We start from the raw sequence: 25179 nt of genomic DNA on the forward strand, positions 1-25179 counted from the left end.
ATTATATTTTCTGCTGTCATTTCTATGAATGTTCCATGGGAAATAACAGCTCCAGTATTACTCTTAGGATGACTCTTTAGGCTTAATTTGGATTCTTTTATGATGCAATAATCCATTTTTAAAACTTTGCCTACAGCTTTAATCTTTAGGAAAAAAATAATGTTTAGTATTTTATTGAAGATCAAATAGTCCTCTCCACAGTGAAAAGGTCTTATTTGCATCTTCAAATGCTGCCCACATTGCTGTTTCATTTATAACATTATAATATTTCATGCTAGGCTAGGACAATCAGTTTGGTGCAGTGATAAAGGTTTTGGAGATTGTGAGTTCTAGTCCTGCCTTAGGCATCAAAGCTGGTTGTGTCACTTTAAGCCAGTCACTCCCTCTCTTTGCCAAACCCACCTCACAAGGATGTTGTTGTCAGGAACATAGGAGGCAGGAGTATTAGGTATGTTCACTGCCTTGAGTTATATATTTTAAAAGGTAGGACAAAAATACTGTATAATAACATTTCTCTTTAATGAGCTCTAGGTAGAATTGTGTTGATGTCTGTGCTCCCCAGAATAGTAGATGGCCAGAACAAAATCTAAACTTGATTTAATTTTTATAGGCTTATTGTCCAGTTACGTATTTAATAATTTTTCCTTGCTGACGTTAAAAATAAAATTTTATAATGGTATATGGAGTTCTCAATGGGAGGATTATTGCCAAGTCTTTTGAGTCCCAAGGTCTTTAAGAACATCAGTTCTAGAATTGTGATGCCCAGGCTGCAAATTAACTCAGAAAAAGAGTTGCTTTCCTGCTTTGAACCATCTCAAAGAAAAAAGGTGAACAACATTTCACAGAAGAGAAGTTATACATATACATATACATATACAAATCTGCAAATCTGTTAAAGTGCATAATACTTAAGGGAATAAATACTTTTAACAGGACACCATTGACTCAGATGTGCATCCTCTTAAATAGTTATTTACTGGTGCAAAATAGAAATGTTACTCATTTTGAATATGACATGTTGCCTTAGTGCTTCAGTGCTCTCTGGCTATGATAAAAGTTCAACATCTAGACAAAAAACAGATTATATCAACCTTTTTTGCACCTGTTTTATAAGGTAGTAGAGAATAAGGAACTTAAGAAACATTTTTGTTATTTCTGTATGCCAAACCTTTCTGCAGTTGGGGTTCAAAAGTAGCCTCAAGTCTGTCATCTTTGAAAGCTCTTTACAGAGGATCACCCATATTATAAATCAACTGGGTTTAGTCCAGTTTAGTTTAGATTAGATTAGATTAGATACAAATCATACAGATGATATTAAAAAAGAACAAGAGACACAATTATGTGTAGAAAATTATCAACCCACTGTGACAACTTCACAAATATTGGACAATGCAAATCGTGAAAATAACTAACTTCGGAATAAAAATCTAGCACCAGCTTTTATTATGATGATGGTCTGAATATAACCTCTTAATGCAATTGAGTGCCAAGTACATTCACAATTTTTAAGAGGTCAAGTTTAGGATTTTTTTCTTCATAGATACTAACAAGGTTGAGAATTCTTCATGAAAAAAAGATATGATAAACGTCTCAGAGAAGTTTTTATTCTACTAGGAAGTGCCCCAAGCTAATTTACAACTTTTAACAGAACAAATTTGGGTCTTTTTTCATGGATATTAACAAGGTTGACAATTTCTTGGAAGAAAAGAGACTTAACAGACATTCCTGAGAAAAATAGACTTTATTTTATGAAGATAAATAAGCTGGAAGGAGTGACTTAAAGTTAATGATTTAATTAGGATGGATTTTTATATGTGTTGAAAGAAAGCTCTAAAGGTAGTTTTGTATTTATAAGAGTTTGTAAATGTATGTTTTCTGTCCTTCTATGTAACATTGAATAATTCCCAAAGTCTGTAAGATATTATTGATCAAATTTGAAAATAATAGAAGAAAAAGATTTTAGTCCATGAGGATAAATTTGAGGGACATTTAAATCCAATGAGCTAATTGGAATCAATTGGATTTTTATTGGTGTGATATATATATATATATATATATATATATATATATATATATATATATATATATATATATAAATTGAATGAAAGCTTTAATATAGTTTGTGTTTAAAATGAAGTTCTTTTTCTCCCTTTATATGTAGTATTTGAGTAATTTTTAATGTTTGTAAAATATCATTAAAAATAAACTTTAAAGTATGTATGTTAAAAGGAAGTTTAAAAAGTAAAGAAAAGTTTACAGTTTTAAAAGCTAGAAAAAGTGTTTTCCCCCTCTAGGGTTAAAAAAATCTGAAATAATATAGGGAATTCTTTTAATATAAATTTGACAGTTTATAAAGACTAATGAGTAAACGGAAACATACTATTCCCCGCAGCAAGGAGAAGCAGAGATGTTTAAATCGATTCTTTTATTCAAAGAAGAGAATATATTTAATTTTGTTTCTATTTTTAAATTGCTTTCAGATTTTATACTTGCAATGGGGAAAAAATAAAACTATTTTGTTTTTGCTGACTAGTTAGATTTGTTGCTATAGAAATGGCTAGTATATGCTGTTGTGTAAAAGTAATAAGTTCAGATTGTTATGTTATCTTTTACTGTGCTAGAGTTGGAAGTCGGTGCTTTTTTTTCCCTTTTTACTCCATATTTTCTCTTTTTTTCCGCCCCCCCCCCCGTTTTCTATTACTTTTTTTAAAAAAAAACTAATAAAAATGTATTTTGAAAAAGTAACCAGGTTAACTTGTCTGCCAAGGAGTAAAATATGTTGATTTTCCATGGAAAAGATAGTGTAATCTAGATCTCACATTGGACCTGAAGGTATAGAATTCCTCCATCATTTATGTAACTCTCAAGAAATATTTCATCGATTCAGACTTGTAATTTGGGAAAACTATTCAGTGTTGTTCTTCTAAATATGATATTATATATAGTTTTTGTATCTCTATTCCAGGAATTTGGGCAGGAAATGACTTGACCACGTTTTGGTTTTTTCTCCAGATCAAGATCACAATCACTTCATACTTAAACCAGGGGCTTTTCAGCGTGGAAATACTTTTTTGGGTGGAATCATATCAGGAGCTTTACAGGCAATTGGTTTGGGCTGCAAAAACAAGGCCATATGGCTGCTAAGAAATTTGAATTTTCTGTGTCTCTTTGTGGCCATCTAGTGGTTGTTTGTCACAGCTCCAGATCTGGTCGCCCTAACATCCCCCCTTCCTTTGTGACATTCTTTTGGGACTTAATAGTGAAATGAAACAAAAATCCAGCTTAGTGGTTTTCAAGATTTCATAGGAATTGTGCTTGAGTTGTTCCTCAGAAGCTTCTCAGGGGACCTATTCTCTCAAAGCTGACTTGTTCTCTCTCGGGTGTTTCTTCTAGGGCAGGAAATCTGTTCACACTGTAAAATTATATGGGACATGTCTCAGTAGCAGAGCATGCTTTAAATGTGAAAGATCGCATGTTTTATTCTTTATCCCTCCATTGAGAAGGACCATAGGTGTAGCCATTGCTGGTCAAGTAAATAATGCGCTCAGTGGAGAAATATATGATCTAAGACAGTGGTGGAGAACCTATGCCATGGGTGCCAGAGGTGGCACTCAGAGCCCTCTCTGTGGGCACCCGCGCCATGCCACGGAGGTGGCAACTGTCCCTTTTCAACCACCTGCTAATTTGCCGAGGTCCCACGTGGCTGGATGCATCCCGGCACGGCTGGTTTCCCTCCCCCCCATCCTGTCCCTCCTGGCCTCGCATGCTCTCCTTTTCCCAGCACAACCCACTGCATCGTCTCCTCAGCTGTCGGCCAACCATCCATCTCGGAGGTGGCTTCTTTCAACTGCTGGCAACGGACTGCGGAGTCCCAGAGTGCACCTGTCAAGGGGCCAGCAGGCTGTGGCTACTGACGGACACCGTTGGCCCCCATGCACTTGCTGGCTTCTGTGTGCGAGGGCAGATGGTGTTAGGCAGCAGCTGCCCCAGCCCTTGCCTTGCCCCATGGCAATGGGACCCACACCCTGCCTCGCCTCACCCCACAGGATGAGTCTCCTGCCTACCACCCCACCTGCCAGAGACCTCTTGGAGCTCCCCCAACCCTGCTCACCCCCGACAGGTGTCCCTCCCCACGAGCAACATTGAAGTGACCACATCCACCTTGGCCACACCCACCCAATCTTCCATGACCACCACAGCCACACCCACCCAGTGGACCACGCCCACCTGGCACCCAGCGATAAATAAGTGGGTTTTGGGTTGCAGTTTGGGCACTCGGTCTCTAAAAGGTCTGATCTAAGAGCTTCTGCTTCCTTCATGTTGGCTGAGGAATTCTGGGAAGTGAAGTCCATGCATCTAAAAGTTGCGGAGATAGAGAAATGTTAGTCTAGATGCTTTGAGAAGAGTACACAATTGCAATTCTATCTAAGCAAATAAATAAATAAATAAAATTAATAATAATAATAATAATAATAATAATAATAATAATAATAATAATAATAATAATAATAATAATAATAATGTGAGACAATGTCTTTGGATTTGTTGGCAGTGTAGTAAATTTATTTTAACTGTAAAACAGTGTAAACTTATACTTCATGTTTTCAAAAAGGTAGTACATAAACATTTGAGACAATAAGACAAAAACATTTTGCTTCAAATTCAAAAAATACAAACTTTTGCTACAGGTAAAAAAATTAGAAAAAAATTGATTATTTTTTTTCTGAACTCCTTTCTTGGTCTGGTGACATAGAAGATGTACATTCCACCAGATCTAAGGATATAAACAAAACATGTTGTGATTAGGGGTGACAACTAGTGCAAACAATGTTTTTCTTACTTAACCAGACTTTAACATAACATGTGACTTTCTTCTTTTTTTTTGTTTTGCCAACATTTAAGTTAACATCTTCCATGCTTTTATAACTTGAGAAAAAACAGCATTTCTACCTCATGCATTAATTCTAGAACATTGTCATCATACCATGTTTCTGGGCTGTGCTTCCGTTCACTATTTTTTACAACATTATATTTTTATTGACAGTATTTATGTAACACAGGGTTAGGAACACTTGTGAAACTCCAAGAGGAATCCTGCTTTTTTAATATTGAAATGAAAAAGACATCCTTTAGCTCGACCATCTTCCAACAAAAACTTTTATAAGGAAAAAGCCAACCCTATGGCTTTCTGCCATGATCAAAACCCCGGTTACCCTTGAAAACCAGCTATTGATGCTACTTTCTAAGTACTTTCTATCAAACCAGTGAATCTCTGGTGTATAAAGGGAAAAAAAATGAACCATACTGTAAGGTGGAATCTTCCCACCTGGTCACTTCCCATCATACTTCCCTGAGACAGATTAGGTGAGTGCAGCGATCCAAGCAAGAGTTTGACAGGTCAGGAGCAAATGCTTGGCATCCCATGAATGAGCTTTTCAAAACATTGGGGGTCAGCTAAATAAAACAATTGGCTGGGTGCACACAATGCATCGACTCAAAACCAAACAAGCCATGGTTTGACTTAGTGGAACGTGGAAACCCAATTGGGGATCGACTTTTTCTTCCTGTGTGAAAGGGAAATGGATGATAAATCCTGAAATTAGGGCATTTTAGGAGATACTGTTCAATGAATCAGATTTTTCAAATGGACTGTTTTTAGACAATTATACCAGTATCTGATCCTAGTACCACTTGTTCTAGTGCTACATTCCTAAGGCTGATCATGACTGACTTATGTGTACTTGATTGGCCCTCTCTGTTATTACATGATGAGTACATGAGAACCGAACTATATGAGGGTAAAAAAAAACATTTTGTAATGCAAGTGTAGAGAGTTCATATAGTCCACTGTAATTAAATCCTGGTTGCAAGCATAATTCCTTCTTTACCCACCGAAACCATTTTTGCCCACCAATGAATTTTGTGGAAAAATTTATTCTTATCTGCTTATTCCAGCTCTTGCACTTTTTTCACACCAAATGGTTTATGGTTAAGGTTATCAACTGATGGTTGGCCTCTACAAATTTATGTATGCTGTAATCACAGAGATATCATAGCAATCTGTTATATCTGTGGTGAGCAAACCATTTTGTATAGCAGATTTTAACACTTGGGGTGGTCAAAAGAGGAACAAGAGAGTATGAATAAATGAAATACATAATTAAATTCGTTCAGATTTTGGAATGAAAGCACAAGTAATTTGTCTAAGTGTTCTCAAGAATTTTGAAGAAGCCCTGATATGATCATTTCACCCTAAATTTCTATATCACTTCACTGTTCTCTTTGATTTTCAATATTGTCAATAAAAATAGGTAATTGCTTAAAACAACACCAATAATGAGCCACATTTTCTGTTGTTTTTTTTCAAATTGATTCACTCTCTTAAATGGGAAAAACACATGAAGTTATTTTAATACTATGTTCTCTTTCTTTTTTCATATAATAATGCCACCACTTTCTATTCAGGGCTTTGGAAAGTTAAGAGAAAGCCATAATAAAACTTCTTTAAGCTTTCTCCTACTAGCTATCATCAGCTTCATGATCAAACTTGCAAAAATCCTAAATCAGATTTTTGTTTACTTCTGCTCCACCTTGAACATTAACAGCAAAACTAAAAGTGCAGGAGTTGCAAGAGTGCAAATAATTTATATGTCATTTATTACACATATGAATTTTGTAATTTTGGGATTATGGAAGGTGAGGGGAGGATACAACTCTTTCCTTCTTCATCATGACTGAAATCAAAATGACAGCCCTGGAGCTTCTGTTTTTGTACACTCATCAGTATTACTGAAGTGTGCTCAAAAATATTAGAAGCCTTTTCAGGATGGTTATGTCTAAGGAAGAGGAAAGAACTAACCAACCAACCAACAAACCACTCTCCACATCTTCATTGGTTTCAAGGCTATTCAAGCTTTCTCTATTTACACAATAAATTATGGGGCGTCATAATGATAGGATCTTCTACTTCATGAGGCAGCCCATTTTTTGTGGTTCTTGACCCACTCTCTCCTGAAGAGGATCTGCAATGGAGTTTTGTGTGTAAAGGCCTCAGCATGGAGCATGGCTTCAACGTGTTATATTACAAGTGGAATGGAGAATTACCAGGCATCCATGACACAAAGAGGACCACTAGACCGAGACATGCATGGTCCAGGCCTGCTATAGGTAAAAACAGCTCTGTTTGTGTACAACTGAATCAGTCTGATTGCAACAGTAACCATAATGCAGTGTCTTGAATTGCAGTGCATGACTCCATCTCTCTAAATAGTGGCCATATTAAAAGCAGATGGGAAAAATTAGAACAGTGCATTTCCTCATGCTCTACACATCTAAGTAGCTTGAAAACCAAGTACTTCTTTTCTTTTTTGCTGAAGACATTTTAAAAAATCTACAACACTACAATGGAACTTGACCACTGATCAATAACAGACTACTTAACTACATTAAAATGCATTATTTACACTAAGATGATAGATATGTATACATTAATACATTACATGTGTAATATGAAATATTAATGTCTCCTCTTAAACTCTGTTATTAGCTTAATAGCTACAACCCTACACAAAATTAGGCACACTTACTGAAATCTATGGTCCTAAGTATACCTATTTGATGGATCATGGCCTTTCTATTTTTTATTTTGCAGTGGGTATTGGCATTTTCTTTATTCTGTTTTCACCTGGCCAGCTCAACTTTCATGCAGAACAGAATAAGCCATGCAACCCCACTGTTTTTTTACCCTAAGAATGGTGTTTTTTTTTACTCCCAACATCAGACTAAATGAAAGAGTCAAGACAAAATTACATTAACATAATTTCAGGGTTTTCTGTTTTAATCTTTGAATTGAAAAACCACTGAGCAACTGCATAGTTCTCTGACATGTTATGTCATAATTATTTTCCAAATTAGTTGCAAAAATATTACAGGAAACAAATTTGTCATGGAACAGAACGAGCTAAAGAAAGAATGACAAATGATCATTCTCTATCCTTAACAGTGGTATGTTATGAGTTAAGGATGTCAATTCATCTTTCTCCCTCTTAATGAAAAAGAGAATCTAAAGCTGTGGTTGTAGGATTTAAGGCTTTTTTAAAAGCACTAAAAAGTGGCTTTGGTCTTCAAGCCCCTTCTTATTTACCACCGAATCCTCTGTAATGTTTGTGTAATCCTAACAAATACACAGAATTTCTTCTTGCTATGTTTGATCACAATCTATAGGGGAACAGCAGGCATGTAGGGGAACTCAACAGAACAGAAAGATTAACTCTTTTCTCTGAGATTATCAAGGAAGTAATTCTCATACCACTCTACTGCCCAGTCCTATTGTTTCTCTAAAGGCATATTGACATGTCTTTTGGCCTAAACTAGGGGTAGGGAACCTTGGCTCTTTTATGACTTGTGGACCTCAACTCCCAGAATTCCTGAGTGGGCATGGCTGGTTTAGGAATTCTGGGTATTGAAGTCCACAAGTCATGAAAGAGCCAAGGTTCCCTACCTCTGGCTTAAACCATCTACAGAAAGAGTTTTTTTGGTGATTCAGCTTACAATGCTAAAGTTGCATTGAATTCCACACACCTCCCCAAAGGTTTACATTAATGAAATTGTGGAAGAGGTACTTGTCTCTTTAATATTAATGTAAGAATACTAAGTATGCATTTAACAGTGTAAGAAGAGAGATAGATCATGAGGGAGCTTTAAAACATGACAAAATAGCATGGCCAACTGTAGCATGGCCAACTGGACCACATACATACTATGCATTGTATTTTGGTTGATGGGCGGATATCATACCTGAACCAAATATATAAAAGAACAAGACTGTCCAAACTTCTTGTAACAACATTTTTCATTTCTGCACGATTTTGAACCTCACACTTGCAAAATATAGCCTCGGGACATTCAACCAAGAGCCTCAGTATGCCATTTTATCTGCTGTGGCAAAGTCTCACTCATATATTTCCTCAATAGCCATCCAACTGCTTGGATTCTACAAAGTCAAAAGAAAAAAAGAGGAAAAAGCAGCATGGTTCTATGGTAGTGGTAGCTGTGGGAGATAGTATCTGGGTATGTTTTCCTGGTCAGATCCAGAGAAAGAAAGTACAGACTCATTTAAGTAAACATCAAACAACTTATACTGAGTCCAAGCCTGCCCAGTCTGCTATAATACGGTAATTCCTCCCTACACACACACACACACACATCCCTGGATAAATTTGAAGGTAGCAATCTTGCTGAATTTATTTATTTATTCATTTTCAGATGACTTTCCAGGGAGGAGACTTGTAAAATATCCTTGTAAGAGATCTGGAATCATAATTAACATTTTGCATGAATGCTTGCTCTTCCTGGCATTATTAGATTAAGAAAGTAATCCCTAAACCAAATGAATAATCAAAGCAACACAAAGATGTTTTGTTCATAAGGTCTCTGAATGGTCTGTTTCCTGCCAAACAGATTGGCTCCAAACTAATTCAGGGAATTTCAGCTTTGTTCATAGATATGTTTAACTTTGTTACTAATATTTACTGGAATACATGGAAAATATATAAAGCAGAACTTTATCTTCATTAAAGAAATATCCCAAAGATATCAAGCTTTATTTATTTTGCCAGAATAACTTAGTCCATCTTTGTAAGCTATATTCCTTAGACTGTTTCATTAGTGACAAATATTCTATAGAAGTAAAACAGATTTATTTTTACTTGGCTCCATCTAGATCAGGGCTTTTCAACCTTTTCACAGATTGTACCACTTTCAGGACATGACAATATTTGAGTACCACCAGTGCTTAGCAAGGTGTCAAAAACTTGATGACTAAAAAAAAGGGGGGGGGGGATTTTGGGTTTTACTGATTAGATTCATTTGTTGTTACAGAAATGACTAATTTATAATATTATGGAAAAGTAAAAAGTTGAGGTTCAATGTTAATGCTTCCTTCTACTGCAACAGATGAAGTTTGTTCTTTTTCCCTTCTGCCCCTCACTTTTTCCTCCCCACTGTGTCCTACTATTTGCTTTTGAATTTTATTCTATAATGTAATAAAATATTACAAACTGTAGGAAAAAAGGAAAAAAATACCAGTTTTAATTTCTTCAGTGGCTGTTCCTTTGCTGAATCACTTTCCCTTTGCACTGACAAATGTATGATGAATTTATCCATATTTATTAATATGCACCACTACGATCTAGCTCAGGGGCCTTCAAACTTGGCATTTTTAAGACTTGTGGACTTCAGTTCCTAGAATTCCTCAGCCATCATGGCTGGTTGAGGAATTCTGGGAGTTGAAGTCCACAGGTCTTAAAGTTGCTAAGTTTGTAGACCCCTGAGCTAGCTGGTCGGCCCTTCTTCCTCTCTCCCTTCTGAGCTCTCCTTCCACAGTGTAGGAAGAATGCACCCCCCCACCCCCCTCCCAATCCCTTCCCTGTACCCTTAAAGACACAGGAATCAAGTGCAAAGCAAGAAAGTCTCACAAAATAAAGAAACACATAAACTCCAGGCTTTTTTTTTCTCTTTAAGCTACCTCAGGTGTGTCATGTGTCACAATGTTGCAACTCGAGTCTTGAAAGGCTCCAGCAATTGCGAAAAGGTTTAGCCTTAAATTAAGCCTGTTTACCTTGAAATAAAACTTTCTAAAAGCCATAGACAGACTCAAGATAAGGGGGTAAAACTAATTACATTTGTGTAAAGGGATTAAACCTATGGACTTTGGACTGATTGCTAGCCTAAAATACAGACTAAAATATTCCAGTAACCAAAGCACACAAACTGAGCCTCTGAATTACAAAACGCTGTAAAAACTGTACAAAAATCCTTATGGTAACCCAATCAAGCTACCAGCTGATCCAGAACTAAATAAACCCATCTCCTTTCCGACATGCTGGCTTTTCATTTCATCAGCGCTGATTGCGTTCTCCTGGCTAGAGAAAACAAACCAGGGGACCTTTTCTTACAGCAATAGCTGCTTCTTCGTTCCTGTCCCTGTTTTCTCCCTGCCTGCTGAGCTCTCCTTCTCTTTGCCTGTTGCCTTTTTTTCCCTTTCCCACCCAAACCACCTCCATTTATAGCCTCTCCTCTCCTCCCCCTCCCTTTTTCTTCAGTTCACCTCCAGCTCTGCCCTGCTTCTGGAAGCGCCAATCAGCTGGAGCCCTGCCAGCTGCTGGGGCTTCTGCAGAGCCCAGACAGTCCTGCAGCTGCAGCTGCCTCTGTCTCAGTGTAGCAAACTTTTCTAGGACTGTCGCGTACCACCTGCCACATGGTAAAGTACCACAGGTGGTATGCATACCACCGGTTGAAAAGCCCTGATCTAGATCTCTTACCCTATTACAAATTGCTTTGATTTTATTATTTTACATTTAATATATTCAATTTAATGTGACCCCCCACTCCAGAAGACTGATCTGATCACCATCAATAAGATTGCGGTAAGTGTGTGTGAGAGTGTGCGCGCGTGCACGCATGTGTGCTGGCATGTACACAAATATAAACCAGGAATAGCTTAACCATGGAACCCATGGTTCATTCAACAAGCTAAAGATGTCTGGACTCACAGCATGTTTGGCTTAGTGCAATGAATGATTTGGGGTTCATAGAAGCAGAATGGGTTCCTTGCCTAAAGAAAAGTACTTCAAATATTACTGTTCTTCCTACCAAGCCTAAGTTTATACAAGGCATATTTACAGTGAGCAAGGTCCATAATATGTGAAGTTGTTGAGGTAGGCCTGAAGCTGACTCTACTAAATATTAATAATTTTAAAACCCTAGACAAAGATAGGACACATTTTAAGCAAGAAAAAAATAATTTGTTACTTTAAATGTCTCATCAATCAATCAATATTTAACAATTAAACCACTCAGAGAATCATTTCTGTACTTTACAAGAAAGTACTTCCAGCCCATGTGTGACTGATTAATTTGAATATTATTTCCTGCAATAGAAAGCATTTTCTCTAAAAGTTTTCCAATTAAAAGAGGGGGGGAAATCATTTCAATTTCATTTGCTCTTCCCCGTATAAAAATTAACTTTGTCTAGTGCTTCTTGATTTATTGGAAAGAAGCTGGAAAAAATAGTAAAGATATTGCATAATTGTCCTAATATCCTCCCTCTTTTTATACAATATTTTTCCAAGTATTCATCACTGTCACAGCAATTCCACAGGATACAGACAGAAGGAATATTTGAATTCCAACTGCCAGCTTTTATATTATGGAAGAATTTTGATTCACATAAAAAGCATTTGTGTCATTATAGCAGCTGTATTGCAACTTAGCCTTCAAAACCTATTGCTGATGTACCAATGGCGATCATAAAGTCACAAGTAGTTCACATAACAACCTCCACCTCAAAATGAAGAAACACCGACATAACTTCAACACAGTGACTTAATTAAAAATAACAGGAGCCACGTATGAATTTTGGTGATCTGCCTAATTTCTTTGATTCTGAAAAGCTGATCTAGATGTGCTGTGAAACACTTCCAACTGTGTCACAGAAACACATTGAATGTTTTACGGTGAGGTCTGCCCCATAATTAAAATTTCAACCAAGACAGAACATTTGATTTGGGCTTTAAAAAGTTATAGGATCTAAATCAGTTAAGTAGAATCCTGTTAATGCTGTAATTTGGGCTGTAACATTCAGGTGCAGATAAAAAATGGTTCTCTACAGAGAATGTATTCCTTATATACAATTTCTGAAACATCATCTCAGGAAAAAGGTTCTATCTAGACCAACTTTTTAATTGACCTGCTGGCTTTCTGCGTATGAGGAATATATTATGTCGGGAAGCATTCTTTAGAATTGTTTTGCCCACCCACTGTTTGAAATAGTACAAATTCAGCAATCTGAAAGCTTTTTCCTATTTGATTCATCGTTTGACAAATTAGGGTGTGCACTTGTATCTTCACAATGAGAAACAGATCTGAATAGCATTATTTGAAGGATAATTATTAATAAGCTTAATTTCCAAAATGAGAAACCAAACCAATTAATAACTTTGCTTTAACTTGATGATGAACAGGGAACTCTGGTTTAATATAAACCAGAAATTGCATACTCCTCAGCCTGTGTTAATTTTTCACTTCTGCTAGGAAAGGTATTTGAAACCAGCTCAGAGAGAGAAGATTTTATATTTCCTTCTCAGGCTGCTGGCTTGCTAAAATCCATTACAAAGACTCATTTGGCTGGGATAAGGAAAAGCTAAATGATTTTACTGCACACTTTAACAAATATTTAAACACACTTTTCACTTTTAACTTACAACTGTTGAATACAGAGCTAAAGCAAATGTACTTAAATTTTCTATTTGATTAAGTGCTGTTCATTTCCAAACATTAAGTATATTCCTAATAACTGCTTTGAACGTGGATCTTGGGAGAAATAATTAAAGTTGGCAAGTTTTGAATGAAACATTTGATTAATTGGAAAAGGCTAAGATACCTGTTAGGGATATATTAACAACTTCTAACTTTTTTTTCCAGAAAGAAAAGAGATTAGCTACCCTTGATCACATCTTAACCTTGCAAGTGTAAGATTTACATCCACAAAGACTAGTAAAAGTATATAGGAGTACAAGATGAAGTTTCTTTTGCCAGATGAATTCAAATGGAATGACAAGGCAAAGAAGGAAAACATGAGTACAGAATTCATCAAACATTAATGATGTGTTATCTTTGAATAGATATGGATTCTGAGCTTCTTTTGCTTCATATTCCCATATATGAATGGATCTTTGGTTTCTTTTAAACATCTGCTCTGTCTGAAAATTATGTGATTACAATGTGGCATTCAAAGTCAATGCAAAGTCAGCACACACAAATACAGCAGCACAGTATGAGCTTTGTGTTGAAGGCAGAGTTACAAGAACAGATATTCAAAGAGATACAATGATCTGGATTAAACATTTGGAGGTTTTCAGTACTGTATATACGGTATTGCATTAGATGTTTAATCCTTACCTCACAGTAGAAGGAATGATAATTATGCTACTGAACCCAATCCATTCTATTTTTATTCTGTCATGCCCAAATGTTTAGAATCAAAATGATCTAGATGTCACTTAGTCCAAACATTTGCACAAGGGCAGCAAAATCTACCATACTGAAACTCCATCAAGCAATTAGGCCATAAAGGATATAGCTATAATCCTCTACGTCAATATATCATACCCACAGATCAGGATCAAGCAATATGTGCCCAGAACAAATGTGATCCAGAGAAGATTAAAAATGATTAACTCCCACTGTAATCAACAGCATTTATATACTGTCAAGTTTTCTCTTTTTTTGGTGTACAAAAACAGAATTGATGTGTAAAAAGAAAATGAAACATTAGAGTTCACTTATGTGATTACCTTTAGAGGGCAGATCATAAGCTTTCACACAAGGATAAAGCCAAAATGCACAGGCAGTTCGGTGGTATAAGTACTCTTGAAATAATATAAAAGTTTAAAAGGCATGTAGAACTAAGAAGGAAATCACCAAGTTATTTAAACAGGGGTATCCACAGAGTAGGCTAAAATAAAGTCAAGAGGGCATCTGGAATGGCGGATTTGAAACCCACTCCTTTTTATGTGTATAATGCATGTAAAAAAAGTGGGTCACACAGGCCATCTTAGCTTATTTTGACCCCCCTGCAAACACCCCTAAACCTAATCATCATTATTTTGATTTCAGCTATGAGTGTGTTATTCTAAAATTGATTATTTAGAAAGATTATAAAATCTAGCTGAGATATAAGTAGCAGGAATTCAGTTGCTTGGCAGCTTTGGTGGTCTTACAGTCTGAGGTACCTCCAGACCTGTGTGTAGAGTCACCTGCAAGAGGGGGGAAAAAGCAAAAATTTAGAACTAAAAATATATGCACAAAGTAGGGAATCATTAGCTCTGGCAGGTTTTGCAGGAACCCATTGAAATGGAATGTTTTTTCTAGGACTTTAGAACATAAAATATAGAAGTAACTTTCCCAGCATCCATTAAATTGTGATACAGGGTGCACACAGGGTGGTGAATGGCAGGGATAGCACAAGGCACAGAGGGACTGGAAAAGGATATGCAGGTGGGAAAACCTACCCTAGCTATTTGTGTTCTTCCCTGACAGCTTTCCCACTGACCTTCCTTGGGATAGCCAATAGGGAAAGTTACAAATGGTGGTCACAGTATTGCAGGGTACTGCAATCGGTCATAAGTGTGAATCAGTTGCCCAGATTGTAATCATGTAATCATGGACAACCAGAAAACTGAGGACAGTCATAACCACTATTCATATAGCTCCATCGTAACTTCAATTATCACTGAGGTCGTAAGTTGATGGCTATCTGTATATATTTGTTGTTTTCTGTCTAAAGTGCAATTTCCATAGAAGAGAATAGATGTAGGTCAGGGTTGAACTCTGAAGTCCTTGTTGTTCCCTGTACTTGAACAGACTAGCCAAAGTTTTAACTGGAAAACTAGTTGCCTAGAGTAAACTAAATCCAGGAACTTTAGGAAATTTCTGGAAGTTTGGCATTTAGACAAATCAGCAAATTAATAGACACTTAAAGATAAATATTTATACATCATTGAAAAGAGACAATTAAAAAAATTAAGCTAAGAAGAAACAAAAAGACCAGAACGCATCATCTTCAGCCATCAACATTCAGATAAGCAGAGATTAACACCACAAAAACAATCCAGCAGAAAACAATATCTTAATCAAGGAATTACCCACAGAGAAAACTACAACCCCAGCAACATTGGCAGGTCAAGCTACTACCGGTATATATAAATAGGGAACAATCCCCACAGTCACTAGCATTGATGATGTTCCTTACCCTGTTTCCCCAAAAGTAAGGCCTACCCCGAAAATAATCCCTAGCTTGATTTTTGGGGTGGGCCTAATATAACCCCTAACCCCAAAATAAGCCCTAGTTTGGGGGCGAGGCACACCTAAAAATCAAGCTAGCGTAAGGATGGGGGTGTGGAGCTACCCCATGTGCCCCTCAACCACATAATCTTGCAGCCAGGCCTCTCCTTGCTGGCCCACTTCTTCTGTGGTGTCTTCTGCAGCCAGGCCTGCATTTCTCAGTCACAGGCCTTTCCGGAAGGCCACTGCAGCCAAGAACCAAGCTATGGAGCCATAGCTCAGCTCTCGGCTGCATAGGCCTTCCAGAAAGGCCTGACTGCAAAATACAGGCTGGAATGCATCTGCAGAATGAAGCTGCACCTTCAGTCAGAAGGATTGGGTGGGCTGGGTGAGGCTGTCGGTGCCAGAGTTGAGTATAAAAAACACCCCCTGAAAATAAGATCTGCTGCCTCTTTTGGAGGCAAGAAAAAAAATAAGACCTGGTCTTATTTTTGGGGAAACATGGGTAGTTGGATAATGTCTGCAATCAAGTTCAGAAAGCAACAAGGACTCCACATAGTGCAATTTATTCAATTATTACTTTGAACTGACTTAATCCAAAAGAAGGAAATTTTACCTGAACATTTCGGTTGAGACTTAATGCAGGCATGAAAACACCCTCCACGTTCTCAAACGCTGGAGGGCCCTGCTGCTGCCCATTTATATAAAACGTTAAGGAGTGCTTATTGAGGTCCAGAAGAACACCTACAGTTGCACCTTTTGAAACACCTCCTTCTGTCCTAAAAAACAGAGACAATAGTGACGTTAACGACATCAGACTCTGCACATTTTTAATTTCCTTAATGCAGGAATCTCTTAGGAAAGCGCAAGAAGCTAAGTAACTCCTCACTGGGACTCTGCTGGGCTTCAGATTAGATTCCAAAAATGTAGTTTAGACTCTATGTGCATAGGAAAGGATTTGCCTATGTGTGTAGAACCTGTGTGCACCTGTTTAAAGCAGCTATGCCTTTTCTCAGGATATGTGGCAGCTGCAGGATCCTCAGAAAAGCTGAAGCTGTTTTAAAAAGTTGCCAATAAATACTATTGAAGGGATATATATATATATATATATATATATATATATATATATATATATATATATATGTAAAGGTAAGGTAAAGTTTCCCCCGCACATGCGTGCTAGTCGTTTCCGACTCTAGGGGCCGGTGCTCATCTCCGTTTCAAAGCCAAAGAGCCAGCGCTTGTCCGAGGACATCTCCGTGGTCATGTGGCCGGCATGACTAGACGCCAAAGGCGCACGGAACACTGTTACCTTCCCACCGTAGTGGTCCCTATTTTTCTACTTGCATTTTTACGTGCTTTCGAACTGCTAGGTTGGCAGAAGCTAGGTTGGCAGAAGCTGGGACGAGTAACAGGCGCTCACTCTGTTACACGGCACTCGGGATATATATATATCCTGAAGCTAAAACTCAAATACTTTGGCCACCTAATGAGGAGGAAGGACTCACTGGAGAAGAGCCTAATGCTGGGAAAGATTGAGGGCAATAGAAGAAGGGGACGACAGAGAATGAGGTGGCTGGATGGAGTCACTGAAGCAGTAGGTGTGAGCTTAAATGGACTCCAGAAGATGGTAGAGGACAGGAAAGCCTGGAGGAACATTGTCCATAGGGTCGCAATGGGTCGGACACGACTTCGCAACTAACAACAACAATATATATATATATATGTATGTATGTATGTATGTATGTGTATATATATATATATATATATATATATATATATATATATATATATATATATATATATATATATATATATATATGATAACTTTATGATGATAACTTTATTGTCACTTTGAATGTACACCAATCGGCATACATCAAAATGAATTTTCGTTGCATACAGCTCTCAAAGGGTCACCACCTCCGATATATACTCCTTGTTCGGGGCCCGCTCAAATTTCACATTGTCCATTTTAGTCTCTAGGGAGTGAACGATGGCAAACAGGACAGATGGAAATGGGGCTCCATGTGGATTAGCCCTCAAGTTAGCTTGTATTCTGACAACCTCGCCTTCTTTCCTTTTTCTGATCCTGACTCTTCCACCCTTTCCTTAAAGAGGCCTTGCTTCTTTTCGCCCCTGGAGCACGCTGCTGCCGCTGCCACCAACTCCTCCAAAAGCCTCCCTCTCTTCCTCTGGGCCTGCCGACAGCCTCATCCAGTTCCTTCGCCCCATAAGCTCCAGGTCCTCTCCTCCTCTGCCTCATCTGGAAACAGCCCTGATTTGCAGTAGAATCCATCACTGGGCCAGCAGTCAGATCTTGCTGCTGGTAGAACAAATTCAAACAGCGCCAACGACTTTTAACGGTCTCACCAACAGTTCCAAAACAACTAGAAACTCACCAGGCCAGCAAAGATTGTCGGTCGTATGTCGTATGTTACCTTAGTTCCACCATGTTGCTCAAACACATTAAAATCTTCCTGATCATGTGGCCTATAGCCCTTACTATCCCTCCCAAAACTATTCACCTTCAAGAGCCAATACAGCCGCAGCCATTCCAGGCGCCGCCATCTTAGAACTATATATATATATATTTATATATATAAAATGTTTGTTAAGCATTCAGAATACACTTGCTTAGTCCCAGACACGGGACAAATCTTATTTCCTGTTTCAGCCTAGCCCAAGGCCATCTACAGGCAGTAGCCACAGCAGTGGCAGCACATATTTGTGTAGATTTTTGGCTTTGTAAATGATTACAAAGTATCACTACTAATATCAATATTACTAACATCAACCTTAAACATAATAAAATCCTTTCACTATGTTTGCAACCTAGCCCTCGTTCTAAATTATTTCTGAAAATCTGAAATAGTTACAACATGCCCAGCCTTGCCCAGAGATCTGTTTCAGAGTGGCTCTCCTGTATTTTCAGTATTAAGCATCAGCAGCCTGGCTCTGTTTTGCTTCAAGGGGAGCCCAACAAACCATGTGTATCTCAGAACATTTCCCAGGGGCCAATAAATCTGCAAATATTTAGTTACCTGGCTCTAGGAAAAAAATAATTGGGATAAGGGAATGGAAACAATGGCTTCTAAAAGACACAGGGATGACTACAGAACTATAAACAAGAGGATGAGGAGAAGGGGAAAAAGTCATCCCCCGCTTCCTACTAATCCTCTCTTTTGCTTTGGCAGAAAATTATGTTGAAAGATTACTTTTAACATAAAGAATCACAATTTAGGAAACAGTTTAGTTGTGCAAGTTTAGTGAAAACATCCAACTGTGTATAGTGATAGAAAAATAATAGAAAATTAGCTAACAGCTTTTACTCATTGTCTGAAAAAGTTGGCCAGGAGTTTGCAATCCAGATAGGGCAGCTGTAGTTGGATGAAATGCAAATTTATAAGGATTTTTTAAAAATGCACGCTACATTGTTTTTTATCCAGTTAAAACATATACAGGTAGTCCTCGACTTGCAACAGTTTGCTTAGTGACCAAAGTTATAACAGCACTGAAAAAAGTGACTTACAACCATTTTTCACATTTACGACTGTTGTGGTATTCCCATGGTCACATGATCAAAATTCAGGGGCTTGGCAACTGACTCATATTTATGACAGTTGCTGTGTCCTGGAGTTATGTGATCGCCCTTTGTAGCCTTCTGACAAACAAAGTCAATGGGAAAACCAGATTCACTTGACAATGGTGTTAATAAATTTAGTGAAGTGATTCACTTAACAAATGTGGCAGGAAAGGTCGTAAAATGGGGCAATATCCATTTAACATGTCTCACTTAGCAACAGAAATCTTGAGCTCAATTGTGGTCGTTCATCAACGACTACCTGTATTCCCTAAAATGGTTTACAAATGAAACATTTGGAATCCAGTAGGTTGAAGGTATAAAGGATTTGCAGTATTGAGGAGAAATACTAAGTTACAATTTACATGATTGCTGTAAGGTTTCCAATTAGATAAGAGAACACATTCATTTTTTATCAACAGACATGCTTATTTCTTAATTCCTTATTTCCTCCATTTAGATAAATGACCATTAAGCCCTTCCTAATATAATGATGAACAGTTCACTGTTACTTCGCCGACTTATATTTTAAAAAAACTCTGAATAAATAAAATTCCACGGAGTAGTTAATATAGATTCATGGCCACATCTAGATTCAGGTCTACACAGAGATGCCATAGAAGTGACTATGGTCAGCGGTGGCTCAGTGGGTTAGGACGCTGAGCTTGTTGATCAGAAGATCGGCAGTTTGGCAGGTCGAATCCCGAGTGCTGCGTAACAGAGTGAGCGCCTGTTACTCGTCCCAGCTTCTGCCAACCTAGCAGTTCGAAAGCACGTAAAAATGCAAGTAGAAAAATAGGGACCACTCCGGTGGGAAGGTAACAGCGTTCCGTGCGCCTTTGGTGTCTAGTCATGCCGGCCACATGACCACGGAGAGGTCCTTGACTGATTTATCAAACTCCATTTAAATGTCTTTTTGCTATTTTGCCTCTTCAGTTTTTTGCATTATAAGTGAGGGGAGCAGGCCCAGGTTAAAACCAAGAATCTGCTAAATGCCACATCAGATTTGGTCCATAAGCATAACGCTGACAAATGTCAAAACAGTTATGTAATGGTAACATAGATTTATGAGCTACATTGTCAGGGATTGGGATATATGTTAAATGTTTCTGAAATGATGGGGCGGCAGAACATTCACTGCACAGCTCTTGAAGAACAAGAAGGAAACCTGGTTTAAGCCAGAAAGCAGATTCTTGAATGCTTACCGATTAGTATGCGAGTTGCAATGCATGAACCAACTGCGATTGTTGTCAACATACATAGCCCAGGCTTTGTCATCCTTCCCCAGCATCATGTCCTTGACCACATTGATTCTAGCAACCCCAAAGGCTGGATCCGGATGGTTATCGTAACGGTCCACATGGAGCTCCCAATAGTGGACTCCCTTTGAGAAAGCTGCAGTGCCCAGAACCACACGATCATCATAGCTACTGCAGGTAGCAGTCTGGTTGTCATTTGAAAGGACTATGTCTCTGTGGGCTGAACAGGGATCAAATGTAAACCAGGCCACTATTAAAAGAAAAAGAAGAGGACATATAGATTAGAACAATGTAACAACTAACTGGATCATGATGAGCTGTAGTAATAAATGAAGATCAATTATGATTCAGGATACAGTTCTTTGAAATCTAGGAACCAATATAGACAGCTCACCTTAATCAACTTTTTAAAGTGTTGAGATTGTTACCATATAGCCACTACCATAATATGAAAATAAAATATGATAACATGCATATTTGGGGGTTCAAAAATTTAGGAATTAGGAAATAGTGATATCATTTACAGATTATGATCAGCTGCATGATCTTATTAAAAACATGATCTCAAAATTCTATATGCTCTCTATAATATCTAAGAATTAAAAGTTCCATTTGTCACCATTCTTCTGCAGATTTCCCTTTGTGACTTCAATTTGCATCACTAAACTAAATTTTCCCAAAGGGAGAGGAGACGAGAGGAATGTTTTATGATTCATAAAGGTTAAGTATCATTAATCAATATTAATTTTAAGTTTTATTATATGGAATTGAAGCTTAAATTCACATTCATATGGAAGATAATTTCCTTGTAGTGAGTTGAAAGGTAATTAAATTCTGCAATTCCTCATTGGAATAAAATGGAGGTAGGAACTTCAGATACACTGAAGCTCAGTCAGAATCATTATTATCAGCCATATTAATTAACTTTAAAAACATTTGCAGTTCTTCTAGAATGTCTGCCTGCCTGCCTGCCTGTCTGCCTGCCTGTCTTTCTATCATCATCATCTATCTACCTACACAGAATCCATTAGAAAACCTGGCAAATTCTGAAATGTTTTCAAGACTTGACAGATTCTGCCATGGAAAGTGCCAAAAACACTTGTGCATATGATATATATTATCCCAAATGTAATCAAGCTTGTTCAGATAGAACTGAATTCTATCTGAAACTGGGATTCTTTTCAAAGTTATGAGAAAAGGAATTGCTTTTGATCTGAAATACTTTGGAAACCAACAAAATCTGAAAAATCCAGTGTATTCTCATTATATAGGACAGGGCTTTTCAACCAGTGGTACAGGTACTACCTGTGGCACATTGGCACCTGTCAGGTGGTACACGACCATCCTAGAAAAGTGATAGCGGGGGAGGGGAATGAGCTGAACTGGTGGCAGCACCACACAAGCCTGAGCAAGAGACGGCTGGAGCTGCAGGGCTGTCAGGGCTCAGTGGAAGTGCCAGGATCAGCGCCAGGCAGTGGTTTTGATTTATTAAAGGGGATATTGTATTATTAAGTAGATGATTCAATATTGTGGGAAATACTGTAGATAACTTTTAGGAAATAGAACAAGATTACATTCAAATAGATAAAATGTGTATTTTGAATATTATATTTTGTTATGAATTGAGACAAGGGAAATCTTGGTTACCCAAAGCATGAAAATTATCAATATCAAAGATTAAATTGGAATATTGATGAGAAACTAAAAATTGGTTAAAATTAATAACAGGATATGGATTGTTTATGAAGATTGAATGTAATTAAGATATGTATCAGCTAAAAATTTATTGATAAATGTAACAATGATGTTTTTCAACCAGTGGTACAGGTACTACCTGTGGCACATTGGCACCTGTCAGGTGGTACACGACCATCCTAGAAAAGTGATAGCGGGGGAGGGGAATGAGCTGAACTGGTGGCAGCACCACACAAGCCTGAGCAAGAGACGGCTGGAGCTGCAGGGCTGTCAGGGCTCAGTGGAAGTGCCAGGATCAGCGCCAGGTTCCAGCTGGAGCTCAGCACTGATCCCAGCATGTCATATTATTAATCAGAGGGTTAAAGGGCGATGTTGAGATAAGGGGAATTTTGGTCATTAGATTTAAAATACTTGGAAATTAGTTGAAAATAAGGATTTTATCTGTTTAATATTTAAAAATTAGACCTAAAAGGGAAAAGAAAATTAACTATTATGAATATGTTTGATTTATTGATTAACCCAGGTAATATATATAATGGTTTTGATTTATTAAAGGGGATATTGTATTATTAAGTAGATGATTTAATATTGTGGGAAATACTGTAGATAACTTTTAGGAAATAGAACAAGATTACATTCAAATAGATAAAATATGTATTTTGAATATTATATTTTGTTATGAATTGAGACAAGGGAAATCTTGGTTACCCAAAGCATGAAAATTATCAATATCAAAGATTAAATTGGAATAATGATGAGAAACTAAAAATTGGTTAAAATTAATAACAGGATATGGATTGTTTATGAAGATTGAATGTAATTAAGATATGTATCAGCTAAAAATTTATTGATAAATGTAACAATGATGTTTTTATTGAGCTGATGTAACTAGAATTGTGCTAGCTTGAATACAAGACAGTAAATGTTAAGGGAAAAAGAGAAGAAATATTTGATGTTGTAACCTAAGATTTGCACTAAAGATTTTGTTATTAAACTATTGATTAACCCAGTTACCACGTTGCTTTTAAAATACTTAAATGTAAAATTGGAAAATTAATAAAATATTTTTAAAAAATGATTCAGATACTAGCCTGATCTAGAAACTCAAAGCTACTTTTACAGGAAGTACAGATTCAAAGACTAATTCTTAAAGTTCAACTGATTCCAAATATAAAGAAATTTCAGGAAGGGAAAGTATTTTTTTAAGAGACTCACCATCAGAAGTTTGTAAAACAACAGTCTTGCTATAAGGGCCTACCCCAGATGAATTAAAGGCTTTCACTCTTGCATTGTAGGTACTATTGAAATGAAGACCATCAATTGTACACAAGGTTTCCTTGCCCACATACACTTCCTAAAGAACAATAAGAAATACAGATGTCCATCAAAAAGACCTTCAATTGCTTTTGAACAATGATCACTGCGAGACACAGCAACATGAACACGTTATGAAGAATGATACTAAAAAGTTATGCATAATTAGAAAAGCCTTGAAGGGTATGATTTCATTTTTTAAAAAAAGGAATTATTTTCTAAAAAGAGAGATTCATTGTTGTCTGGCTAGATCCAGTAAGGGTTGTCAAAGTATAGGCATGTAAGGGGGAAATGAAAAGGCTCCAGACTGGAGCAGCATGCACAAAAACCATAACAGTTGCATTGGCCAAGACTTGCAGAGGGATCCTTTAATTTAGGATCCTCCATCCCTCCCTTCTGATCTTGTCTGGAATTCTTCTGCAACAGGAAGAAGCATTGGATTCCCATTTCTAATACTAAACATGCCCATCATAGGCAAGCACACCAGAGTTTGCCCAAGAAAGCCAAATATAAATAAAAGAGGAACAAAATCTCACTCGAAACTGGCCACCATCTCCATCATCAAGCTCCAAGATGTATCCCTCCACTGGGTTGTGGCTAAAAGGGGGCATCCGCCAGGCAAGTGTCACACTGTTGTTTCGAGTACAGCATTTCTCCAGTTGCAGGAGTGGGACTGGGGGTACTGAAAAAGGAACTAAGCGCAATTAGTGCAACTCTGCCCTTACCTTTTGGGCTGGGCATATAGTGAGCCACACAACATTCATGTAACAAAAAATCATACTTGCAACCTGAGTTCTGAAATGGCCATCCTGACACCTGCAATCTCATCATGACTACCTCATGTTCCTCTTAAACTAATACGGAAATTGCTGAGCAATCAAACACTGAGAAAGCCACCATCACGCCATGTTGCAAACTTCATCTTGACATATGATGACTCAGCTAGCTCAGTGTTTCTTGACAACTTTAAGTTGTGTGGATTTCAATTCGCTGAGGACAGCCACACATCTAAAAATTGTCAAGGTTGAGAAACACTGAGCTAGACAATAGTTACTGTATGGTTTATGTTCAGTGCTGTTCTTTAAGTAGTCCACCTGTCAGTGGATTTAATGGGCCTGTGAATGGGAGTTGTATTTTTTGAGAAGCTGCTCTGCAATGCAGCTCAATGCAACTCGCCTAGTCAGGATGCAGATGTAATGTGACTGGCACTATGCACCATTTCAGAGCTTGGTACAGCAGTTAGTCAGAAGAGGCTTCTGACTAGTCAGAAGACGCTTCCTATATTCTCCGCCCATGTCTTCTATGGGTGAGGGTCTTTATTTGGTCATTTGAAAAATCCATGGAGCAACTGCTGTGAGGGAAAGCCTCTTCCTGAAAAAGTCCCATTGTTTGGTTGCATTTTTAAGGCTTCTTGAAAATTGCAAAAAGTGAAACGAACTGCTAAAAACTAAAATCTTTCTATGAACTCATATTAAAATTCTTCTT

The 25179-nt window shown here is 37.6% G+C and overlaps 1 protein-coding gene across 1 annotated transcript in view; it reads right to left on the reverse strand.

Annotated features, from left to right (window-relative positions):
• Positions 1 to 14750: 14750 nt before the first annotated feature.
• The window catches only part of TRIM67 (tripartite motif containing 67), a gene marked incomplete at both ends in the record, with an annotated part of 33105 nt that continues 22676 nt past the window's right edge, over positions 14751 to 25179 (reverse strand). The window contains 5 exons of the mRNA XM_083359216.1: positions 14751 to 14816; positions 16460 to 16622; positions 20632 to 20935; positions 23596 to 23734; positions 24231 to 24376. Of these exons, the coding sequence (XP_083215342.1) occupies positions 14751 to 14816; positions 16460 to 16622; positions 20632 to 20935; positions 23596 to 23734; positions 24231 to 24376 (818 nt within the window). The remainder of the gene's footprint in view (positions 14817 to 16459; positions 16623 to 20631; positions 20936 to 23595; positions 23735 to 24230; positions 24377 to 25179) is intronic.

The sequence above is a fragment of the Vipera ursinii genome (genome assembly GCF_947247035.1).
Source record: "Vipera ursinii genome assembly, chromosome: 1".
NCBI classification, from domain to species: domain Eukaryota; kingdom Metazoa; phylum Chordata; class Lepidosauria; order Squamata; family Viperidae; genus Vipera; species Vipera ursinii.